This window comes from Copadichromis virginalis, linkage group LG17 (genome assembly GCF_057382275.1).
Source record: "Copadichromis virginalis isolate Kocher_CV1m ecotype Utaka linkage group LG17, C_Virginalis_male_GT1.1, whole genome shotgun sequence".
NCBI classification, from domain to species: Eukaryota; Metazoa; Chordata; class Actinopteri; order Cichliformes; family Cichlidae; genus Copadichromis; species Copadichromis virginalis.
In genome coordinates, this window is record NC_140634.1 from 31,206,405 (window position 1) to 31,231,086 (window position 24,682).

General features: G+C 40.4%; 1 protein-coding gene across 4 annotated transcripts in view; it reads right to left on the minus strand.

The window, feature by feature from the left end:
* ptpn12 (protein tyrosine phosphatase non-receptor type 12) overlaps window positions 1–24,682 on the minus strand; it is a 53,551-nt gene that overhangs the window by 5,495 nt on the left and 23,374 nt on the right. For all 4 annotated transcript variants that reach the window (XM_085436466.1, XM_085436465.1, XM_085436463.1 and 1 more), the window contains exons 2-14: window positions 21,788–21,896; window positions 20,199–20,275; window positions 19,957–20,052; window positions 18,936–18,974; window positions 18,569–18,640; window positions 18,389–18,448; window positions 17,418–17,560; window positions 16,586–16,652; window positions 16,423–16,500; window positions 14,625–14,723; window positions 11,910–11,995; window positions 3,326–3,515; window positions 1,248–2,208 (exon numbers count right to left, since the gene is read on the minus strand). In XM_085436466.1, coding sequence (XP_085292592.1) covers window positions 1,248–2,208; window positions 3,326–3,515; window positions 11,910–11,995; window positions 14,625–14,723; window positions 16,423–16,500; window positions 16,586–16,652; window positions 17,418–17,560; window positions 18,389–18,448; window positions 18,569–18,640; window positions 18,936–18,974; window positions 19,957–20,052; window positions 20,199–20,275; window positions 21,788–21,896 — 2,077 coding nt within the window. The remainder of the gene's footprint in view (window positions 1–1,247; window positions 2,209–3,325; window positions 3,516–11,909; window positions 11,996–14,624; window positions 14,724–16,422; window positions 16,501–16,585; window positions 16,653–17,417; window positions 17,561–18,388; window positions 18,449–18,568; window positions 18,641–18,935; window positions 18,975–19,956; window positions 20,053–20,198; window positions 20,276–21,787; window positions 21,897–24,682) is intronic.

The window sequence follows — 24,682 nt, forward strand, 5'->3', positions numbered from 1 at the left end:
CATTTTGCTTAATTCTTCTTTGTTTGTTACAGGCTTGTAAAGCACTGTGAGCTGCACTAATCTCTCTAAAATGGGCAATTACAAAAGGTGTGAGTGATTCATTGGCAATGCAGTCAGCAAAACAGGCAGCCACCAGCTTTCTATTGACCAACCACAAAGCAGCAATTTGCTCAGTGCAACTCCTCAACAAAGCAGCCATTAGATGCTTGCAACCAATCAAACAGCAGCTGTTAGCTTTTCATAACTGAAGCACTGCTGCAGCCCAGACAGAGTGTGAGAGAAAGCCAAGCAGACTGAAACAGTCGACGTCAAAACAGACACATTTTCACATCCGATTTTAAATATTGGAAATACTCGAGGAGAGCGTGACATCAGGTATAATGCCAGAGATTCAATGGCATGTCAGTATATTTTGAATTTAAACTGCACAGACGATTTAAGCCCAGTCCACTCAATTTCACGTGAGCTCAGATCAAAGAAAGAAGAGCAGCAGAAGTCTCAGTCCTCACACCCCACCAGGAGATTAAAACCCACTTCTCCTTGTCACAATCACATCAATCCCAAACAGCGTGACACTGTCTGTTTGACCCAACGTGCACCAAAGTGGCGTAAGTGCATTCATCAGTATCATGCAGTGTTGATCTTTCCCCATCCAACATGCACACAGTTTTCTGCTCGCAAACACACAAAACAATTTCATTCATCCTTTCTCCCATTCACAAATTCCCTCACTTAGACAAACACACATAAACAAGCTGAAGGAGGAAGAGTTGTTTCCACACATGTCCATATTTGCAGCATTCCTCCCAAACCAACCAATTAGTCAAACAGTCATGCTTTGTGTGAGACTCACTGGAAACTATCTCTCTCCGATTTTCTTGTCATTTCCTCTTATTCCTTTCTTCCATTCCTCCTGTTTTGCCCTCTCCTGGCCTCTAACTCCTCAGCAGTGAGAACACAGTGTGTGTGTTGACAGATATAGCTTGTCATTAGATTGTTGTTTGAGACCTCTGGCTCCTTACCGACCCAGAAAATTACTCTACAGTGTGATTTTTTTTATTTCCTGAGTGTACAGTAGTTGAGTGCAAGCTTACTTGGTGCCTTCATGTGCATTTCAGGGAGATTGTTCTTGACTATTTGCCTGCTAAACCTCATTGTTTAGAGTTTAGTTTTCATAATTTCTTAATTAATTTCACATATTTTAAAGAATTGAGAAGGAAAGCAGTTCAAGCAACTGATCGACCTACTTGCTAAGGATGGAGAGACCGTTGGTGTGATCTGCCCTGCAATTGACATCGGCGACACCTTTCTGACCGGCTGCTGGTCTCCATGTTGAGAGGATGCCGTTACGGTGGCAGTCGCTGTGGATACGCTTGTACGAAAAGCTTCCTTTCCTCCTCCGGACATCTCCTCGGACACCTTCCCCTCCTCGTCCGAGTTGTCAGAGTGCAGGGGGTTGGTGAAACTCAGGGCAGTCCTAACAGGTGTGGAGGAGGAGGAGGAGGAGGAGGAAGAGGAGAGGTGGGAGGAGGAGGATGAGGATGGAGCCACACGGTCTGAGGAGGAAGAAGAGGAGGTGGTCTTGGGGTACTGTTTGTCCGGGCTGTTGCTGTGTTGAGTCCACGCTGCATGGCCGGCTTTCAAATCCCCTCCCTGCTTCTCCACCTTCTCTCCACTCTTCACAGGAAGGTGGTTCGGCCTGGCGAGGCTGCCTCCATCTGCTTGACTCTCTCCACATCCACAAGCTCCTCCCTCTGTGCCAGAGTCCTCTGACAGAGAGGAGCTGGATGTCAGAAGGGACTGACCAGTGCGAGCTTTAAATGCGTGACTTCTTTGCAGTGCGCAGCTGTTGTTACTAGAACTGGAGCCTTGTCCACCGGCTACTCCCATCGACGAGGAGGTGTCAAAGCTGCGAGGTCCTTCTTGCAGTGGCACCTTTTTAATCTCAATGCTGAGCTTCCTCTCGATTCGAGGAGCACCAGAACAATCAACAGCTGGGGAGAGGGGCGAGGATGGGGTCTGAGTCTGGCTTTGGCCTGATTCTGACTTTGAAGACATTTTGTTGTTGTAGTTGTCATTGAGATCCAGACTTGAGACCTGACTCTGCTGTTTTCGGCTTAGTTGCTCTTGATCTTTCTGCTCTGAGGGACTGGTCTGTTTGTTTGGACTGGGCTCTAGCTGATTCTGCTGCTGGTCTGTGTTCTTATCCTGAAATAAACGTAAAGTAGAACAAATGAGACATGTAATCTCCCCCCCTTCACAAAAAGCAAAACATTCACACGCCACCAGAAATCTTTGATGTTTAAGTTAGAGTTCAGAAAAAGCTGATTAAGCAGGCCCCACACACAAAAAACAAACATGAGCTGTAGGAGAACAAAACAACCTTATTTATATTCATGCATTTTCATACTTCTGCTGTTATTATAGACTGTGAGCCGGTTGTTTTCCCTTCTAGACTGAAACTTAATTCTTCTGAAATAATAATTTACTACATTTTACTTGCACAAAAACAAAAGAAATCATCATAACAGACACATAGATCATGGAATCAGCTGCAGTTCTTTAGTGATGTTACGGTTTGTTTAGAACATAAATAATGTCAAAAGACAAAAATGCAACTTTTTCCACTGCTAAAAGATAAAGATTTCCTTTTTACAGCATCTCATTTTGATACTTCCTGTAAAGTTACACCTATACCTACATGATGGGAACTTTTCATTGGAACAAAAACAACTTAAACAACTCAACTTGGTAATGAACTTAATTTTCCACTTAAATGTGTAATTACGTGCTCCTAAACCAGGACCACTGTAATAACAGGGAGTACCCATGTCAGAGGGCTAACTCCTACTTTATGGTCTACGTACTGGCTGCGTCCTGCCCCATCTGTGATATCTTCACAACTATGTAACTGATGCCCCGTGAGCATGAACGAGTGGCACAACACACACACACAAAAAACCCCAAAGCAAACAAAAGCGATGGATCAACGACAGAAAAAGCTCGAGTAGCCCACAGACAGGATGTACCACATATTTTTAACACTGCCCCTCTATCAGCCGTCCCTGCAAGTATATGGACATCTATAGCTGCCAACAGACTGCCCACGCACTATCGTTGCTAAATCACAGCTTCCCCATCATTCAGTCTAGGAAATTCCATAACCATTAGCTGACTTAATATATAAGGTTTTACCAGACCAATTACTATTCTTATATCCGTGCAACTTCCCATGTACAATAAAAACCCTTTAGATACATACCATATAGGATACTATTGTGTATAGAACTACAAGTTGCCAATTTTTAGTTTATGTCCAGCTCACCTCTGTCACGTTGTGCTGCGCAGTAGCGAGGACATGGATGACGGGTTTGGGATGGTAGCGGTCATTGTCCTGTCGCACGTTCGTGACAGTCGGGAAGGCTGACGGAGGAGATGGGGTCAGAATGGGTGGTACGGGGTGAGCCTCTGGGGGTTGGAGGATCTCTTCCTTTACGTCGCCTTCTACCTGCGTACTAGACCGAGAGAAAGAGAGGGAGAGGAAAAAAAGAAAAGCCCACAAGAGTTTGTTACTGAATAAATATTACAGTTGACAGTGAGAGTGACAGGCTTTTGATGATCTTTAATGAGACATTCCTACAGAGGCCAAAATTTTCTAGCCTGGATAAAAAGTTAAAGTTTTGTGCTGCGGGTAAGAAAATCAAAATGATGCAATGGCAAGAAATTCATCCTGCTGATCAGGAAACGCCCAGAAATTCTGACATCCTAAGAAGGGCGAATTACAAGGCTTATATGACGAAATTAACTTTTAATCTCATGTACGTATAAAACTAAAAGTAGGTCTGTGCTATGTTTTGTTCACCACTAGATGGCAGAATTTGAAAAAAAAGTCTATACTTTTAGCCCTGTAGAGACAAATTCCATTTCTTATGTGATATTTTAAGACTTCTGCTCTCACCCATATTATGTGGCTTTAACAGTGACATAACCTGCCAATGTGACAAAGTGAAAACGGATCAGTGCTAAAGAGTTTCATTTCTCAAAATATAAATGGTGCTGTAACCAACAGTCTAAGACAGCTTTCTTCTTAAAGTATCGAAAGTATTTTATTCTCTTCCGTGCAGCTTCCTCAGAGCACAGAAGCAGAAAAAGACAAGTGTCAGTAACATGACAGCATCTATGGCTATTCAAGATAAGTTGTGAATGATTACTTCACCGGCCCACATAACTTTACCACATGTACAGTATTTTAGTAATGTAGCCTACTAATAAATAGTTCTGTAAAGCTCGCAGTGTAGGTGTGTGAGTTGCATACAGGATACAGTGGTTATGACAAAGCTAGCCACAGAGAGATGGAAAGTGACACAAGCAAATATTGTTCAATACATTTATATGCTGTACGCATGCAAAAATATAGATACAGAAAAGCAGTCAAAGGAAGTGGTGGTGTACCAATTTAGGAGCACATGACCAAGACAAGAGCCAGCATACAGGCTGACAGCACATGATGCTGTGTGTGGATCAGAGGCAGGCAGACACAAAGTCAGACACTGAAGTCGCAAGCTAGAAGCTCGGGGGATTTCCTTTCATTGAGCAACTTTGGAGTTGCAGTCAAACCATAAAAGCCTTCCTCATTAAGCCTCAGAATTGCAGCACAGAAGACGTTCTTTCTTTCACAGAGGCTTAGATCTGCCGTGTGTATTCTTGTTTACTTGCTCTTCCAGACAAACATTTGTTCACATTTTTTAATAACAACAGGCTAGGATGCACACTAGATTAAAGAGCCCAGCTGATAATGGATTCTTAAGGCCGGTGCAGTTTTGATGTTCTCCAGAAATGTACACTTCCCAACCCAAAGAGTCTCACACACTAGTATTTCAGTGGACTGCCTTTAGCTGTGATGTGGCATTGTTTCAACAAACTTAGGGAGTGTTAGAGGATTTGGACCACTGTGTAAAGTCTTTTGCAGCACATCCCAAAGGATTCTCAGACGGGTTCAGTTCTGAACTCTGATGATCGATTCATGTGCAAAAATTATGTCTCATGCTCCCATGTGAACCCAATGAATCCTGGCATTGTCATCTTGGCCTATGCCCGTACTACCAAAACAAGACAAGAAAACAAACAAACAAAAAAAAAAAAAAAAAACACTGATGCAAAATGTAAGCAGTGTATTCAAATAATCAGCTGACCAATAGAAGCAACCCAAGAATCATAAAACTGACCTCACAACCTCAGTAGGCACTAGGCACGCCCGTGATGTGCGTCTAGAATCCATGCTTTACATTGCCAAGCAAACTGACAGCTACACAGCTGTTTAGTCCCAATCTCTTGGGTTCTCTTCATATTTTGCATTTAGAAATGATCTTATTTTCACTAATAAACATAGTAATACTAAACACAGTAATCTCAAACCACTTTCCTTATAGATTTATTCCTGACCACACCTGACACTTTAATTGAACACTTCATAACGTAGCATCAGTAGTTTCTGCTTCTTTTGCTTGATGCAAAATAATGTAACCTTTCTGAAACATCTTTTCCACGATCCCGGGACATGTCTTCTGACATGTTTTAAGCAATTATCCATTGGAAGACTGTTTGCATTTGCTTCCTTAAATTAAGTAGCCTTTTTGGCTAAATTGTGTATTTCACAAACTAGTTAGAAACTTGGGCTCGTGTCAAAATGACCACATCCACAAAAATATGACTACTTGACATTTCCTAACAAGAAGGCTATGGACATACAAACCTCCAGTATCCCAATATGACGGGCTAATATCAGCTAATAATATAGTTTGGTTTTATTCAGTGGCCTAAGTTGATTGTATTGTAAAACTAGAACTCGTGTGCATAACTTTCCCTCCAATTCTTGGAAGGGTGGGCTGTTCCAGAACAACAGCATATTTAGCTTTCAGGCTCAACATAACTTAAACTAGACACCACTATCTCTTTGTTTTCTTTAATGAAAACTTTAATTACCCATGAGAATTTCTTCTTCTATGTCATCTTTGTTGCCTGAGCAAGCATGAGATATTTAACAACACAGATTCCCAACTGGATCCGGTTATTTCCACGGGGGATTATAGACATTCGGATGCCACAAAGATTTTTTTTTTGGGCCCTATAAGATGAGATGAGATGAAATTTTAATGATTCCTAAGGGGAGGTTGAGCTGTTACAGGAGCAAACACTAATAAGTCACTGAAAAACAAACAAGGCGTAAAGAGAGGAGAATAAAGAAAAAATGAAGCTGCAGGCAACTCAGTGACAACTGCAGCATGTGTGACGAAATGTAAACATGTATTACAAAAATATAAGAGTTTAAATCAAATGCAGAAAGTACTAGTACTGCTGCTTTCCTGAGGGATCTAATGATTAAATAAAAAAGCCCAAATTATTCTGTTTAATGATAAAAGATGAAAAAGATCCAAGATTTCTCTCGTTTTGTTCAACAGAAGCAACAACACTTCAATTCAGCTCACTTTAACTTTTGCTAAAAACTGCTAAAACTATCCTGCAACAATGTCAGTATACAAAAAATGTATTAGTGTCATGTTGTCAACCAGCACAATGTCAAAAATCAGTCCTATCATGTTAGGACACTGGTGACACAATCCAAAAGAGTTCATTGTGACTATACCAGGATCTGCCCACAGTGTTCTTCATATTGTGTAGGTAGTAGGGGTGGGGGGGAAAATCGATACTGTGTAGTATCGTGATATTTTGTTTGCTAATAATGTATCGATACAGGGACAGCAGAAATCGATATTTTGTTACAAAAAAAAGTTTGTGGAATGGAACATGCTCTGACTTCAGAGCATTTTGATCCTTTTTCTGAGCAAGAACCCTGACATTCCTTCACTGTCCAAATGTGTTTAACTTTTTTTTTTTGGCAGCAATAAACATGACAGTTTACTTATTTTAATTTAAGACATGTTTTATTTTAATTAAGTTTAAAACTTTTTTATTTAATGTAAAATTATATTTTGTTTTAATTTACTTTCAAATTCTTCAGTTGCTGAAGGGGCTGCATAGTTTTCATAAATTTCAAAGTTCAGAATAGCTATAATTGTACCAGATGGTTGCATTCAGTTAAGTTGGACTAGACTGTAATACAAACCGTTCAGTTTGTCAACAATAAAACTGACTGAAATGAGAGACTGAGTGTGAGACTTTGATATTAGATAAAATGAATATTGATAAAGTTTACCTTTATGGACAGAATCTGAAGATCGCAAAATATTTAAAAAAAATTGCAATAATATCGTATCGTGCGTTAAGTATTGTGATAATATCGTATCGTGGGATGTATGGTGATTCCCACCTCTAGTAGGTAGCTCCCTTTTCGCCTGCTAAACAACCGCTTCCCCATTGTGTCCTTTAAAGATGTCCTATAGTGACTGGCACCGACACATGAGCAGCAGATCCAGTCGTGCAGGGTGTAAAGTGGAAGGGTCAATGGATCAGACTTGTTTTTCCAGCACATCCCAGGGATGCTTGATCAGAATGAGATCTGGGGAATTTGAAGGCCATTTCAACACCCTGAACTCTTTGTCATGGATCTCAAACATTCCTGCTGAAGACTAAGGATTGTATGTAGCATGTTTGCAAGTTTAGGTAGGTGTAACAGTCACATCAGTGCCACAGCTGCTTCCACTGGCTTGTGTTCTTTCTATTATCTTTTGCCATCTTTCCCCCAACATGCACCTAGCCACAGAGACAAGGTAAAAGCGGAAGTCTGATGTGTTTTAGCAACCAGCAGTAGAGTTTTCAGAACTTTGGTTTAGACTCCCTTCAGGTCTTGTGGCATCATTGAGTCATGCTCAGTTCTCCTGTTTTGGTAAGTACTAATCATTGCTTACTGGGAACACATGACATAATGTGTTGGAGATGCTCTAATCTAGTTGTCTTGTCACTACCTTGACAAAGTCACTCACTTTAGTTTCCAAGTTCAGCACATCAACTTCAAGAACTCTTCACTTGTTGGTTAATAGTGATTATCGTGGCCAGTGTTGGGAAGGTTACTTTTAAAATGTATTCCATTACAGATTACATGCCCCAAAATGTATTCTGTAACATATTCCGTTTCTACTTTGGCAGCTTCTTACTCGATGAGAGTAACGTATTCTGAATACTTTGGATTACTTAATATATTATCATGCTGTTTACAACTACGTGAATGTACTATTGCTGTGATTTATTACCGTTACCGAACCATAGTAAAGGGACCTCTGGCTAATACGTGGGGTTCGTGTCGGGCTCGTAGCCGAAAAAAAGCTTTACTTTGTTGTCTGGGTCAACTTTTCTTGCAAGAGACAGAGAGAGGCGTTGAAAGGCTGCTCCAACGGAACTTATTGTTTCGGAGGAAAACACAAACACAGCGTACAGTCTTAATAGCTTACTTACACCTGGGCTCGTCAGGCACTCTTCTTGGCTGCAGTGGTTATTATTATATTTACATGCTTCCAGCTCCTGTTTTTGCTAGATGACAACTCGTACTTTTCCTTTTTCTCCCTCCCTCGCTCACAGACACATAACGGGTATGACAGTCCATTCTCCCTGCAGCACGGACTACACTGCCTATGATGCTACATTCTTTAGAGCATTCTTTAGAACATCTGCGGTACATGTATTCCGTTACTCCCCAACACTGATCGTGGCTCATAGGTGCACACACAAGATTATTCGCTAATGCATACATTTCTCCTGTAAACCTTAAAATCCTTCATTTTCACTCATAAATCAATCCACAGACACGCAAAAACAAGTTTGGAGCAGCAGGTGGTTGCGGCTTTGGTGGTCACAGCCAGAGCTCTGTGCCTGCCTCACCTTCCTCAGCAGAAAATAGAAGGTAGAAGATGCTTTGTAAAATTAAAAGCAATTAGAGGAGTCACTATACAGCATCACCCATCTTTTGTTCCACTGGGACAACTAAAAATGTGTATGATATAATGTTTAACACTTGAGTATCATACTATTGCTCACATTTTACTACCTCAAAAACACAGATGTCAGTTTTGTTACGTCATAGGTTACATCACCAAGATGCTACTGACACATTTTAGCCAGAAGCCCAGAAGTATTGAGGTTTTAAACCCATCCCTAATGGCAGAGCATGAGTAAAAGCCATGACTCCCTCGAGTTCCTGCAGCATCTCCCCTCCACCCTTCTCTCTCTCCCTCTCTCACAACCAAAGATTCTTCTACACATTTACACCACTGCAGGACCCACTGGGAGTGTGGCCGGCAGAGTGTGGTTTATGTCTGTAAAAATAGCTCTCGCCATCAATAGAACACTCTCAGGCTTAAACTAGGCCTTGACATCATTTCTTTATAAACACAGGGATGATGCAGAGAAAGAAAGGAACATACTGATAAGAAAAAGAGAGGGAGACAGCATACACTCCTCACAGGGTGTCCTGCTTCAAGGAAGTGTTTCTACTTTGGCAGCTTCTGCAAGTTCCCATTTGTATGTTTTACTAAGAACAGGAAAGAAACCGTCCAGTAAACAGATAACTTGTAGGTACACACTAAGATTAGAATGAGCTAAAAATGTCTGCTCTCTCATAAAACTGCCTTGTGCAGGAGATGAATTAAAGAAAATGAGAAATTTAGTGCAGTAAAAAGGATACATTGGCTCTTAAAAAAATGTAATAACCCCAAATGAGTACTTTCCTCGAGGTGCAGCTCAATCTGCATAATGTCTAGAGGGGCTTTGGTGGATCCTTTTTCATGTGCTTTAGCTCAGGTATTTTGTTAGGCTGTCTAGAGGATACTCTGCAGGCATAGCAGCTCTTCTTTGGGCTTGTTCTGTGCCCTTCAAATGGCATATTTTCTTTATCTAAAATCATCCTGTAGTAGATCTGCTTTAATGTTTACTTACAGTCATAGTTCTGCTCCATCACCCCTAAAGAAAACTTAACTTGGGAAATTATGTCACTATCAGTGAGAGAGCAGATGTCCATAAACATCATCAAGATTCACTTTGATGATATCTCCACTATGCATCAGGCTTGAATACGCCTATTTAATGACATGGTAACACAGATGGAGACCAGTTCATTTATGCTGGGGGACTTTAACATATCCCTACTGATTACTGGAGAAGGGAAATTCCTTCTCTCCAACCCTACCCATTCTAAGGAGACATGGGTAGCCACTGTGTGGTGCCCAGGGATTAATTCCAGCTGTAAGCCAGTGCGCTTCAATCAAGGACACTGTGACAGGAGAATTATCCTAGCATGTCATTTCTTTAGAAAGAGCGAGAGCACTAAATCATCTTCACATGCATTAAGGCTTACGTACCTACTAACTGATGCATGATTTGAGAACCCACTTCAGCTTTATGCAAATTATGTGTTCACAAAGACAACCCTTTGAGGTTTGATTTTTATCATCTTTAGCAAAATATTTGTGTGTTTTGAAAAAGATAGCTCAACCAGTTCCTCAGTGTAATAAAATGCCTGATAAATTGTTGATATCATTAGCCTATGGGTAGGTACACTTTCCCCCCCCCAATCTTTGCTGTGAATGTTTAAATTATATATTGTCCGCAGAAAAGAACAGTAGCATCAGCCGTGTTATTAAAGTGGAGTTTGTCAGCTGATAATTATTTATTCAGGACAAAGAGTAGCAGATCACTTTACATCTTCTTGCCACTATAAATGTAATCACGCTGATAATCACAGAGCCATTGTTTCTTACATTAGCACAAAAAATATGCTGTCAAAACAGCAAATCTTTAGAAAATGCTTCCATCCATCCATTCGCTTCAGCTTATCCTTTTCAGGGTTGCGGGGGGCGCTGGAACCTATCCCAGCTGTCATAGGGCGAGACAGGGGTACACCCTGGACAGGTCGCCAGTCTGTCGCAGGGCTAACACACAGGGACAGACATCCATTCGCGCTCACATTAATTAGACGGTGGGAGGAAGCCGGAGTACCCGGAGGGAACCCACGCAAACACGGGGAGAACATACAAAGTCCACACAGGCAGACCCCGGCCTGATGGTGGAATTGAACTCAGGACCTTCTTGCTGTGCAGCAACAGTGCTAACCACTGTGCCACCGTGCTGCTATAAAGTGCAGTTATAAAGTGTTTTGCTGTGTTAACGGGGAGAGGATATTTTCAGGTGTGGATACATCATGAGTAGAAAGAAAGAGGGCTGTAAGAAAAGTGTACACCCCTGCAGGCCCAAAAGGAAGAGACAAAAGACAGCAGAGAGAAGCAAGATTTAAAATAATAATAATAAAATAATTGAGTAATAAGATGGAGGAAAAATGTATAAGACTGAATGACAAAGAATAAGAGAAAAGAAATCTGTATTTATGAATGCGGCAGATAAAGTGTGTGTATGTGTTTGAAATAAATTCCCTGCATTTGCATAAAGGACTGTTTGTTCTCAAAGAGAAGGAGATGAAAAATGTAACAGTTCTACTTTAACTAGCCTTGGGTTGTGGTGTGTTCAATGCCATGTCGTGTTGCAGAGCATTGCAAAGTGTTGCAAAATGATCTATAAATACAGCTCCTCCTCCAGTAGGAGCAGCAGCCAAACAGAAGTTAACTTTGGTAAAGTGGAGGCTGTTTGTAACTTTGGGCTGATGGGGAGCTACACTGTAACAAAATACTGGGATATTATTTCTTTTTTTTCTTTTTTTTTTTTAAATATGTTTTCTGTGTGTTTTGTGTGTTCACAGTGTTCTCCAACAAGCCACCTCTCGCCTGGCATGAACGCCTGTGTGGGCTTGTTAACTAATCTGTGTTGAGGACGAGGTAAAGCAGGTGAAAACTAAAACGCAGAGTCGACCAGTTGCAAACATCCTTAATGAAAAACAGGCCGGAACGATTTAACGATATAAGGAGATAAACTGAAAAAAAAAATAAATAAATGTCAGACAAATGTCCTACCTGCGAATGCGGGGAGGTTTTGGAGGTGGAGTGTCCCATGTATCATCCGATAATTGGTTGCTTGCTTTGTCAGGACTGCTTTCATCCTGGACACACACACACAAGAGTAACAAAATAGTTGGACACGACATTTGTGAAAAGTGGAAAATAAGGGAAACCCTCTTATTTTTCCTTCCTGTCATATTTAGATGCTGGAAAGCAACTACAATCATCCCTACTTTTAGTTAATCAATATATTTAATTTTTTGTATACCTGTTTGCATATTTACATGAAAGATGAAGCTTATTTTTCATCAAGGCCTCTGGACTAACCCTCTTTCTTCTCACCTAAATGTTCCTGAAGCAGAGGTAACAAGTTGCTACAAAGTTGCTTCACCAAACGATGAAAGACTTATTCTGAAAGAAGCCCTCCCCCAAACAACAATTTTTCTCTCTCTTCCTCTCAGCTCTCATCTTTCCTCTTCTCCCCTGTGACTCATTAGTTTGACTCCCTCCCCACTCTGATAATGAGAAGATGACAGGCCAACTTCAGTTGTCAAACTCATGACATAGGGGCAAACCGGGCCATTTGAACGCTCTAGTCTGCCGAGGAACTAAATTCTGATCTAAGAAAAGAGGGCAGGAACACAGCTTCTTTAGCTCCGTATGTCCACGTATGTTGTGAGAACCGATCTAGTGGGACGGTTTCCTGTGAACAAAGGCGGGTGTGAGCGTGCGGAGAAACATGTGGGATGCGTGTATGTGGAGGCTTATTGTTCCCAATGCCACAGAGATCACCTATGTGGGTGTTTTAGTCACCAACAATGGCTGACTGGACATGAGTCAATGCATGTATGGACTGAGTCAGTACAGCACAGCAATACTGATGTGCTGTTTGTGCGTGCAGCGTTCTTCTTGGACTTGCAACTAAGTGAGATAACAACAGGGTCACGATCAGCAGCTACAGACTTGTGCTGCAGTTTATGTCACGCTTGGTGCAAACCACACCTTATCCTTAAATGATTAATAGCATAAATTTTAAAACAAGGGAAGTAGTGATACAGTTTGTCCACATTTTAGAGCCGCTCAAAGATATATTGAGCTCCACTTTACAAAGTATGTCAGCAGATTCTTTTCTAATGTCAAAAACAGTTGTGTCCGTCTGTGTGACCGTGTCTTGCGAGGGTCGCCCTTTCCCAACGGATGTGTTTTTCTATTCTCAGACTCAGAGTGCATTATGGGAGAGAAGTGATGTCACCAAAGCTTCCTAAGCAGGAAGTGAGCTTCTGGATTACTGCCAGCACACTGTCTCATCAGCTCTGTATCCCCCCCTCCCCCCACACCTCCCACAGTCTTAAGATTTGCCAGTCTTAAAAGCTCTCTCATTGATTCCCATTTCCACCATGTCTATGTTTTCACAGGTCAGGTGGAGCACTCATTTCTTGATGTTACCTCACCTGATGCTGCTTTGCATCATTTTAATTTCTCTTTAGGATTAAAAGGCTGTGAAATGGCACCACCTCAACACAGCTAGCACCTAAAGCTTCCCATCTTCTTCAGGCAGAAACGTTTGACACAGAAACTGGTTGCATTACTTCAGAGGCCACTGGTGTAAAATGCTGATGGGTATTTGTATAGCATGTTGCATATGCTGCACTTAAACTTGCATTTGTGAGCTTGTTTCTCTTAAAAAGCAACTGAAGCAAACATGCCTCAGAAAGAGGCAGCAGATTTATGGTCTGGTATTTTATCTGCTCACAATACATTTATTATTACTTGCAATTATTCTTCACTTACAGTAACAGCAGTTTCTGTTTATATCACTTAATGTGCTCTACTGATTTCAGCCTCTTACAGTGAAGCTTGTGCAGTCCTTCTATGGTCTAGCTGTCTAAATATAGAGCAGCTTGTAGTCTCTTTAAGGCTGCTTGATGGGATGACAGGAAGAATCTATAGTTAAATGATAATTTGTGTTCCAAAACGAGATTAGAGCATGAATATTTAAAAACACAAAGTTTTGGTGTCTTTCAAGTTTGGGAAATAATATTTGTCCCTCTTTTTTTGTGTTGTTTTGTTCTTTAGGCTGGGTATATGCTGTGCACTGTCCTAAATGAAAGGTCATTGTGAAAAAAACTGGTGGCATCGGGTCATATCAAAGTGTCCATATCTATGAGCCATCCATTCCCAGTTGTAGCAGCCCTATTCAAACTTGAGGACGAAACACAGAAGAAGAAATTCTCATACAGTCTACATACATCAAGCTTTAGTTTCAGTTTATTAGACCTACGTTGTACAGTGTCATTTGCAACAAACTTTGATCATATGAGAAAAATTTTTTTGGCCATGGGAGGAGGACCAGAGACAATTCAGGACACTTTGTATAGAGCGCTTGTGTATTTGGGGGCAATAGAGGATAATGTAAAGCAATTTAAAATGAGGTCAGTGGTAAGTGACAGAGCAAAGCGCTTCCAGTTGTTTTTAAATAGCTGAAATTGTCTGCAGTCCTCAGAGTACTCTGTACAGAGATATCTCTCGTTTTAAGCACAATCACAATGACTCTTCTTTTTCTGTCTGTAAACAAAAGTTTTCTTTAGACCTCTCCACACCATCTTCTCCCCTGTGACTAATTATCTGTATTTTTTTCCCCTCCACTCCCAGTAAGTTACTCAGCGACATCCTGTCTTGCTTTAACACTACAGAGCATGCACAGTGTGTGTGTGTGTGTGTGTGTCATACCATGCCATCATGGATCTGTGTGCTGGTGGGACTCTCCAGCTGCTGTAGCTGTTTCTCAAACAGTTGAGCGATGGCTCTATGAACCAGCTCATACTGCTCCTATAGATAGAAAGAAAACAGACACATGATGAGGCAGGAGGGAGAGAAAAAAAAAACTGGTGCATGAAGAAAGAGATAAGGGTTAAATGCACAAGATGTGAGAGGAAAGAGAGAAGTAGAGGAGGGGGAAAAAACAAGTTTCAGCAAATCAATATCAAATCAAATATACTTTCCACTCTATCAAAACAGATTTCATTAGTTACAAGCTTCCTACAGGATGGCGGTCTGAGACTTTGAACTCAAACCTGTGTCAGCGTTTGGCAAATCAATTCTGTAATTCAATTAACCGAGCTCATTTTCACTCCTGGGAGAGAAAAAGAAACAGCTCGGACTAAAGGTACAAATTTGACCCTATGTCAAAGTGCAAAATGCCTCCTGGCGAAAATCACACATTAACTACAGGAAGTAAACATGAAAACACACCCATGTTAAAAATTGTGGCAAAACAACCTCAACCAGTTACACGCAGCGATGGGAACGCGAGACAATGAAAGAACCTTTTCAACCAGGTATGTAGCAAAACGAGATGAGAATGAAGGGGCGACCTTTAGCAGGAAATAAGCTTATTATTACAGCTGTGCATTCGAACATTATACCCTTAAAAGAACAGAAGGTTAACAATATCTCTTTTCCAAATCTTGCAGAAATACAGTTTAACACTTCAGTTATATGATAACATGCCTTTTTTTTTTTTAATTACAATGAAGGAAATGAAAATCTACTTGGCAGCCATTACCACACATACATTACAGCCAGGCGATCAAGGTTCACATCAACATTAAACAAACTTTATCCTGCAGACACAGAACAAACTGTGTGGTGTCTGTCTGATTGAACCCATGTGACAACGGAGCAGAAGACTGTCCAAAGAATTCCCACTGAGGGAGTGTTCGTGCTGATTTTAATTACCTCCTGCCTGCGGCACGCTACCTAAGTGCCACTTCTCATCTAAACCGAACAGATTATTTCCCACGACCGAGTATTAGGGCCACATTAAGAAAAATATTTAAAAATTGTGTGCATTTTGAGAAAAAAGTCAAAATGTGGAGATTACAGTTGCCAATGCCACGGCTCATATACATTCTACAAAACGCCTTGTGTAGACGAGTCAGTGAAACTAACTGATCAGCTGTCCTATCGCCTCTTGTGATTCCACTAGTATCCTTTCACCTGCCCATTTCATTTTGGACAAATCTGGCCAAGTCCTCCAACTTTGTGTTTGCTTTTTTTTTTTTCCTTCAGTGTTCTTTTACATATCACACCACTGTGTTTATGTGCTAAAAGAGAAATTACTTCCTTTTAAATGAAACCAAGTACGATCTCGCTAACTCATCGACACAAGGCATTTTGTAGAGGGTATAGCAGCCGTGGCAGTTTGTCTTGAAACACCTGTAATCTCCATATTTTGACTTTATTTTCAAAATGTAAATGTTTTTCTTTAAGTGGCTCTAATACTCCTACATAATTTCCAGTAACGAGAACACATCTAATACAGAAAAACCCTATATATAAAAAGGGTGTTATATATGACGACGTCTCGAGTTCGTGACCTCAGGGCCATGGTTGTGCGTGGCAGCAGTAAAGCTTCTGAGGACTGATTAGCATTTCTGTGCTGTATGGAACAAGTAAATAAATGATCGCTCTGCATAAACATCCGTTTCATTAATTTACATCTGTAATGAAAGCTAAGGCAACAAACCTTGGTTTGAACAGCCGAGTGTCGCTGTGTCCTCATCTCTTGGATCAACCGGAATACATTAAAATCTTCTGGAATTTTCTTTACAACGTTAAAAGAGAATTAAAAGAAATGTTAAAATCGATCTAATGTGTACATTTGCACAGGTAAGTGTGTGTTGACATACCCCGGCTTTGAGGAGGTTCCATGTGTAGTCAATAGCACAGATAGCTCCTGTCCTCCCACAGCCTGCACTGTGATTAGTGGAAACACACACATATACACAAATAAGCTTTTGTTGTATCGGTGCACTAGATAACTAGATTTCTATTACTGAGAAGCATCTGCTCTTTTTGTATGTTGTTTGCATGTGTGTAAGAACACCTCATCCAGACAGGAAGGAGACAGGAGCCTCACAGAAGCAAGCACACACACACACAAAAAAAAAAAAAAAAAAAAAAAAAAAAAAAAAAAAAATCATAAAAAGTGATCTCACGCTGTCAGCAAGCATTCTGCTACTATAAAGAGTACCGTTTCTCCACACAAACAGCGCACATCAACCCACACAAAGCATCTTAACAGATGCAGAGATGCAGCTTTAAGTCCTGCTGTGTAACAGAGGAACCAGGAAATGTCCTCAGGCTGCTCATTATAGCTCATTACACACACATGGAGACGAGTGTGTGCATTGTGTGTACACCCATGCATGTGCGCAGCAGAAAGCTAGAAACTGTGGGCTTGTAATTATTCTGCTTTTGTTTACACTCAAGTTGATAACTTTACCATTTAAGCTTCTTACTGTACTATACTGATAATATTTACATTTGTAGCCTAGAACTTTCTGTCAAGTCTCCAGCTTCAGTAAATTGGGTAAAACCTGCTTTGTTTAAGGCAATTAAGCATTTTACATGAATCCATTTTTAGAAATTTCATATATTTCACATATTAGCTGAATTTCACCAAAACAACAAAAACATTAAAACTCAATTTCAGCTAAGAGTAGATGCATGCATAACTACCTGCAGTGTACACATATTGGGACATCATTGTTCTCTTGGTATTCTCTCATCAGCCCAATCATATCCAAAATGGAATCAAATGATGAGGGGACGTCATGATCTGGCCAGTTCATATAATGGAACTGCGTTATCCTACGGGATTCCTGCAGGAAAACAAACGTTGATAACTGAGTGGAGAGTCAGATGAAAGCTGGTTCAGTGGTGAAGGAGTGAAACTATGATATGCCATGAACAATGTTGCCAAACTGAATCTTTGAAAAAAAAAAACAAAACTTTATTGACACACAGTTTAAGTATAATCCCACCCCATGGACCTCCAACTTGTACACAAAGGAAATCGTTTTTCACACTAACCCAAACAGCTCTCTCCAGATGCATCTGTAGTCTGCAGTCTTCAAGCCTGAAGACGGTGCATCAGATCTGGAGCATGACCAGTTGTTTTATTTTTGTTTGGATGTTTTTAAAAAAAAATAAAAAAAATAAATAAAAAAAAATAAAAAAAATCCCTCACACACACAAAAAACCCTAAACAAACAAATAGAAAAAAAACAAGAGTGCAGCGTGACTGACTGTCTATGCAGACCTGTCAGGATATTGCACTGCAACAGCCTGAGACGTCTGAAGGATGTTTGTGGTCATTCAGCACAAACGGGAATTTTTTAATGCACCAATCGTCCTGCGTGCAACATTTGGCTCCTGGTCAAATGGCTCCTTTTTCCTCAAACTCAAATTTAAAGGTTGGCGTTTAGATGCATGCAAGCAGTTGAAGGGGGACTTTGGGTTTATGGCTGCAAAAAGAAAGCCTAATTGTATTTGTTGGAAAACATGTGGATATGAAGTTTATTTGTAGGCAATCTTGTCGCTATTGTGATAGGCTGTAGCGTTATCTGAAAGTTAACACTTACTTTAGACTGGTTTCTTGATAAACTACATTAGGTATTAATGAAGAGGTCTCGAGAGAAAGCACTTACATTTTCATACTGTGCTGTCAAAGTCCTGATGAAGTAGTCTGTTCTGGCCTGCTCCGATTCCTAGAAAACAAAAACATGTGAGAAAAGAGGCAGTCCCAAAACGCAGACCTGCTACGTGCACTCGTCTCACACTCACACACACACACACAGAGCTGTATCATCACAGATTTGTCTACTTACATAGGAGATTCTGAAAGGGCCAAAGCTCATAGGCTGCTCCCCCTGCATCGGGAAATACCGCTCACACTTTTTCTAACCAGAGAAGAAAAGTTAGCTTTGGCTGAGAACAAAATACGAGACAGACACCACAGCTTCCTGTGAACACACACTTTCAGATTCAAAATAAACAATTAATGTGACATGTAGAACATAGATGGTGACAAATATAAGTGACTAATTATGTGCTTACTATAGCCATACGTGCAAGCAATATAGAGCTCAAAATAAGTGATCAGTGTGAATTCACATCGTCTCTTTCCACATTTTTTTTTATTAGAAAAAAGAAAAGCAGTTGTGATTTTACATGTGCAAAAATGTGCACACTTACTCTTCCCATCTCAAACTCTCGACAAGCCATCACAATAACCTGCGAAGACACAAAAAGGAAGGATTACAATATAAACATTTAAGCTCTCAAAACTAAAAACGCAGATTTTTATTCATTCCTGCGTGCTTAGATTTAAAAGAGTTAGAGAAACTAAGCAGAGCATCCTTCACGTTTGATCGCACATTTCCATGCAGCTGCATTTCAGGTCATTCCTTTGATCCTACAGGAGTAATTATCAAAGCTGCAGACTCATCCCTCTTCATAGCACTAGTTAAACCTAATCATAGCCCTCCTCCCTCTTCTCATCTTTGTCCATCTGGTTACAGCATAAGCACTCTCCATCTGCCTCTTAATTCCTGACGACACAATTAAATATTTATTTTGAGTATCTTCATTATTACAGTCTTACTTCGTACACTTAATTTATTTAACCGCCACTAATGTCAACATTTTTTCTCCAATTTGTGTGATGACGCAAACCTTTTGTTCTTCCAAATCTGCACTCTTGGAAAGAGTAAGCGCTCATTTAAAAGAAAACAAATAAACAAAAAAAGGAGAATTACATTTTACATTTAAAAAAAGAAAAAAAAAAAGTCTTCTGTTAGCTGCGGCTAGTTCTTGCAGCATTTTGCAAAAACACATTAGGTAATAAACCCTCTCTTCCTCTTCAGCCACCCTGCTAACAAAAGATCCCCCGGCAGCACAGCAGTTTTTATGCTTTTTGTGGCTAGCTTGCCAAATACTTGCACTGTTAAGGTGCCATTTCCAGCTCTTGCAGCACCACCTCTCCCTTGCTATTGTGCTCTTCTAGTGGTCACTCGCAGTACTGCAACAAAACAGTCAACGCAACACCCCGAAGCGTGCATCCAAACTGTACATCAGACTTTTCCTGCTCTCTTTACCGTCAACGTTTTAGCTCAAAAACAGCACTTAGATACACGATTCAATTGTTCACAATGAGAAAAACAAAAAAAAATATCCCCATCCATTGACTTCCAGTCTTCTAGTAAGGAAAACTCACAGCAACATTGTATTCCCAGATCATCCTCCAGAAGTCGATGACAGTGTTCGGCAGTGGACCCTGAGTTGCAATATAGGCCTCTGGGCCATCCATACCCTGAAAGCAGAGCAAACATGTTCACCGATCAATTATATTAACACATTCAGCGAGGATTAATCACATGACTCAGTACACTATAAGAACTTTTCCACTAAACTGTAAACAACATGCCAGAGAACATGGTAAAGTAACCTGACATTTACCTTAATGAAGTTAGCATTGATGTAATCTGTGTCCTGATTGGTTGTTTTTAGCTTCAGCTTCACTCTACTGTGATCAACTGGGGAGGAAATGGAAAGAAATATTTTCTCTATTAAAACATTTTCTTCTTATTGAAACAAAAATAAACAAAAAATGAATGAGGATATAAGTGGGAACAAGTAAAATATGTGATATAATGGACACAGTATTATCCTCCATTTTTATGTACAGTGCGTGTGTGTGCATACACATCTGTCACAGATGAACCAGTTTTTCCTTTGCCTTGTCAGCAACCCATTCACTAAAAGCCTTAATGAATGAATGGACAGAGGAGAAAAGCAGGATAAAGGTATAAAAAGTAGGACAGATGTTGGATCACGTAAGCTTCCCCCGAGGTTATTATTAAGTACCGCAAGACCTCTGTGTAGGAAACCATTGCATGACCTACGGCAGCTGTAGCTGCTATAAATGGATCTCTAAATATACTTTGTTATTTCCTAAATTTCATTCATTTAACCAAGTAGTTAGAATAAAACCCTCAAAGTAAACACGAGCAGGTGACAATATCTAAAAAGATATTTGACATTTGTTGGGGCTGTTACCAGCTTTAACTGAACACCGTTTTCTCTGGTGTACAGTGACCTTTAAAGCTGAGCTGATATGTGCGTGACGCTTATAAGCTGCTCGTCATGCAGGGAGCAAAGTTTCATATAGATTATATTGTCAGGCAACACTTCTGATCAAAACGCCAAGTGAAAGCAGGTGCGTTTATTGCTGTGAATCAACTACAGTCATGAAAAAGATGCAGAATGATAAGCTAGTGCAGCACATTTGGCCTTGATCTATGCATATATGTGTGCATACATAAAGGCCAGATGTGCATTTTGATAAACAAGATGCCAACCGGAAGGAGTAAAGCAAAAATCGTCCACAGATATTTTTACCTACTCATAGGCAGCACACAACCACCAAAACCTACAACAATGCTAAACATTAGGCTCCATTTAAATCCTTGTTTATAGCAGCATTGTAGCGTAGCAAGGAGGCACATTAATGCAAAGGCCAGGTGTGACCAAAAAGTTCCCATAAAAATCAAAAGTTAATTTCTTGTGCACCTCCAATTCTCCTCCCACTTTTCAGAGTTAACTAGGTAAATAGCATCTGAAGGTTTGGGCATACCAAATTACCAGAATTTGCCCATTTTGTCCCCTTTGTCCTCCCCATGTCTTCTTAGTATGAAGAAGCCTTGTCTATTAATTTTTGATTGAATACATTGAAAGTTGAAAAAAAACAAAAACAAGAGAAATTTGAACTAACTAAATCACGTGGAAGCTATGAGATAAATTATGCCACTCTAAGCTAAAGAAAAAAAGTTGGCATCTTTACATACCAACCCCAACTTTTATCCTGTTTTCTTAAAAGAAAGTGGATAAATCAGCAGTGGCTCCATTCACCGAGTTGCCAGTATAACATACAAGAAAGGTACATCGAAAAGTAACATGGTCATAAATTTTTATTAGTTTCACCTGTTTCTGATAAGTTCAAATGTGTCCTGTGGGAAAGAATCTTTCATCTGTGGAACATGACTTACATGGCAGTATATCTTTATATCTGTTCTTCTTCACATTCTCCTCTCTCTCCCCTATGTTGGTCGGGTAGATCTTCTCTGTCCGGTATTTGGTAGATAACCGTCGTAACCGCTAAAAAACAAACAAGAGAACAGGACATAGACTGTAAAACACTGCTTTTCTCTTTAGCAGTTAGACATTTACCATGTGAAGTGGTTAAAAGTATAAACTGGTCTTCAAATAGAAGAACTCAAACATTGATTATTGTATTATTATATGATAAGACAGCAGGGTCAATCAGTGATACAAGTCAGACACAAATCAGCCTATCAACATCAGTATCACTCAAGAGAGAAAACTGGTGAGCTCGAATGAGAAAGCAAGCACTAGACAACAGCGCTAAAACCCCCAACACAAAACAAAAAAATAGAACTTACAGATGATGGTTAATAGACAGTGTTCAGTGCTCCCAACATACTCTTTCTTTAGACTGTCAACCGGGGTATATACCCGGCAACTCATTTCAGCATTTTCATTTTTAGTTTTTATCTGTCTGAGAGAAGACCACCCACAATTCACATATTCGTGGGAAATAACCTCGCTCTTGTTGTGAAAGTTTAATTGTTGATAACCAGCCCACATTCCAGATCAAGGCACCAAAAACTGGTTTGCTAGCACGTTGCCTGTAGATCGTATGGAAGATGCTGAACTGTCTGCCAATGCTTGCCTTCTACCTGCCTACTAATACTAACCAGGCCTTCAAAGTAAAAAAGTCTCGATTTAACGCTGCAATCAACACATTTCATTCTTATTCTGAAGGCCACCCGTCACGTGTCACACTTTTCACATTCTCACCACCACTTGACGAGTAGTTGCCAAGTCACTGAGGACAAGTCTGCATTTTTCATGCAAACTACAGGCAACGGCAGCAACCACAGCAATTGCAAAGAGGTTCTCAGTGTACCAGCATTTCTCTTTGTGACCAATTTTACATAGTGACTGCGAGTTCCCCAGGTGTTCACCAGTAATGATCAAGGCACATACTTTTCCAAAGAAGGGATTCGTGAGATTCCCGTGGTTGCCGGTAGGTAGCATAACAACAGCAGTGGCTGCAATGACTTTAGACATGCTCGCAAAAGTATGGGTCGACTATCGTAGGACATATACCATGCGTCCAGAGGGGTACACATCAAGCACTTGTAAACACTGCAATATATTCAGCCACATATTTTAACCTTTACTGCAAGCTTTTAGGTCCACAACTTGTTTCCGTCAGCTCCACTCCAAGCCCGAGTGCGTGCAAGGAGCTGAAAAGGTTGGATCCGTGCATCCTTGTTCATTTAATTAAGAAAGCATGTTTGCCTCCTTTCGTTGCATCAACTCGCGCCAGACGGAAACTAAATCGGTGGGAAACATGTTTCACTTCAGTGTTTGTCTTAGCTTAGATACAAGCAGGTTATTCCCATTTATAAACACAGAAATGCTATTTTATCAGTCCTTCTACGCTGACATCACTATTAATACCATTAGATCCACAGTCTAACACACGAACTCCCAGTCCTCTCTGTGTGACAGTGCATAAAGTTAAGTGTGTCCAAATCTAATAGTGGCTGACACTGATGAAGACACACTCAGTTAATGGGAAATGGGAAGAGCACAAGTACGTGGGTCTCTTGTGTGACAGCAGGCCAGAGCTTAGCTAGCTGTCCTTGAACACTGCAGGCAAGGATGAGGATATCTTTACAAAAGGAGAACACTATATTTTCTTCTGTTTACTCGTGTAACTACAGTCATTATGTGTTGGGCTTCGGGCGTTTACAAAATGAAGGTGACCTACACTCAACACCGAAAGCGCCATTTGTGGCCACAGAAGACTGAGCTAAAAAAAAAAAAAAAAAAAGCAGCTTAATACACTATAAAATGACTTTTCAATGAGTCTCTTTATTGTCAAGACAACTGCTACTGTGATAGAAAATGACATCAGGAAGAGGAAAAAATTTTAATTTAAAGAACCACATTTTATTAAGCCTATTCTGAATCCTTTGTTTTTTTTTTTTATCTTCATTCTGGTCTTGAGTTTAACAGTGAAAGTCTAAAGAAACTTCAAAAGCACAGCAAAACTTTTGTACCATTATAAAACTCTTGCTGCTGAAGTTAGATAGCATTCGCATGGTGTCACTCTCAAGGGCCTTAAAAAAAAGAAGATATTTCTGAAGTCTGTTTAATCTCTTTCCTCTTGGTTATTCAGACATTGAGGAAATTAGGAATCTCTCTCTCTCTAAGTCTGAGAAAGTCGGCGTGGGCGTTCAGGCTTCTGGAGCCTCGTGTGAAAAATGGTCCCACCTCTTCTCTCTGGCTTTCCTCCTGTTACTGTAGCACGGCACTGCACACCCCAACTCCTTGTGTTTCTTCCTCGTTTCACTTTTGTAACAACTACAGTGCTAGTGGACATATTAGCATTGAATAAATGTGACATTTCAACAAAAAAAAAAAAAAAAAAAGACTATACTTGATTTTTCAAAATCTACAATGCTTACAGAAGTATTAGATAGTGGTTTCTGTGCATCAGTTTTTTTCTTCACTCGTAAATAATTAAAGCATTTCTGACTTCCAGAAAGTTGTCTTTTGAATCTTTTTATATTTTCTGAGCACAGCACACAAGAATCCCCCCAATGACATGATCAGTTTTTCAAAATTTAATTTTACGAACTGACGGAGAGAAAAGGAGCGCGAAACAGAGACCGTGGGCGGCAACACAGCTGTGCATGTGTGTGAGAGTGTGTGTGTGTGTGTGTGGTAATAGCGTTAGAGCTCCTCTGGCCTCATGTGAATTACATTTGCAACAGAGGTCTGCTTCTGTGTTGGGCCACAGCCCGGGCAGACATGCACACAAACACACTCTCACATAGACACATACA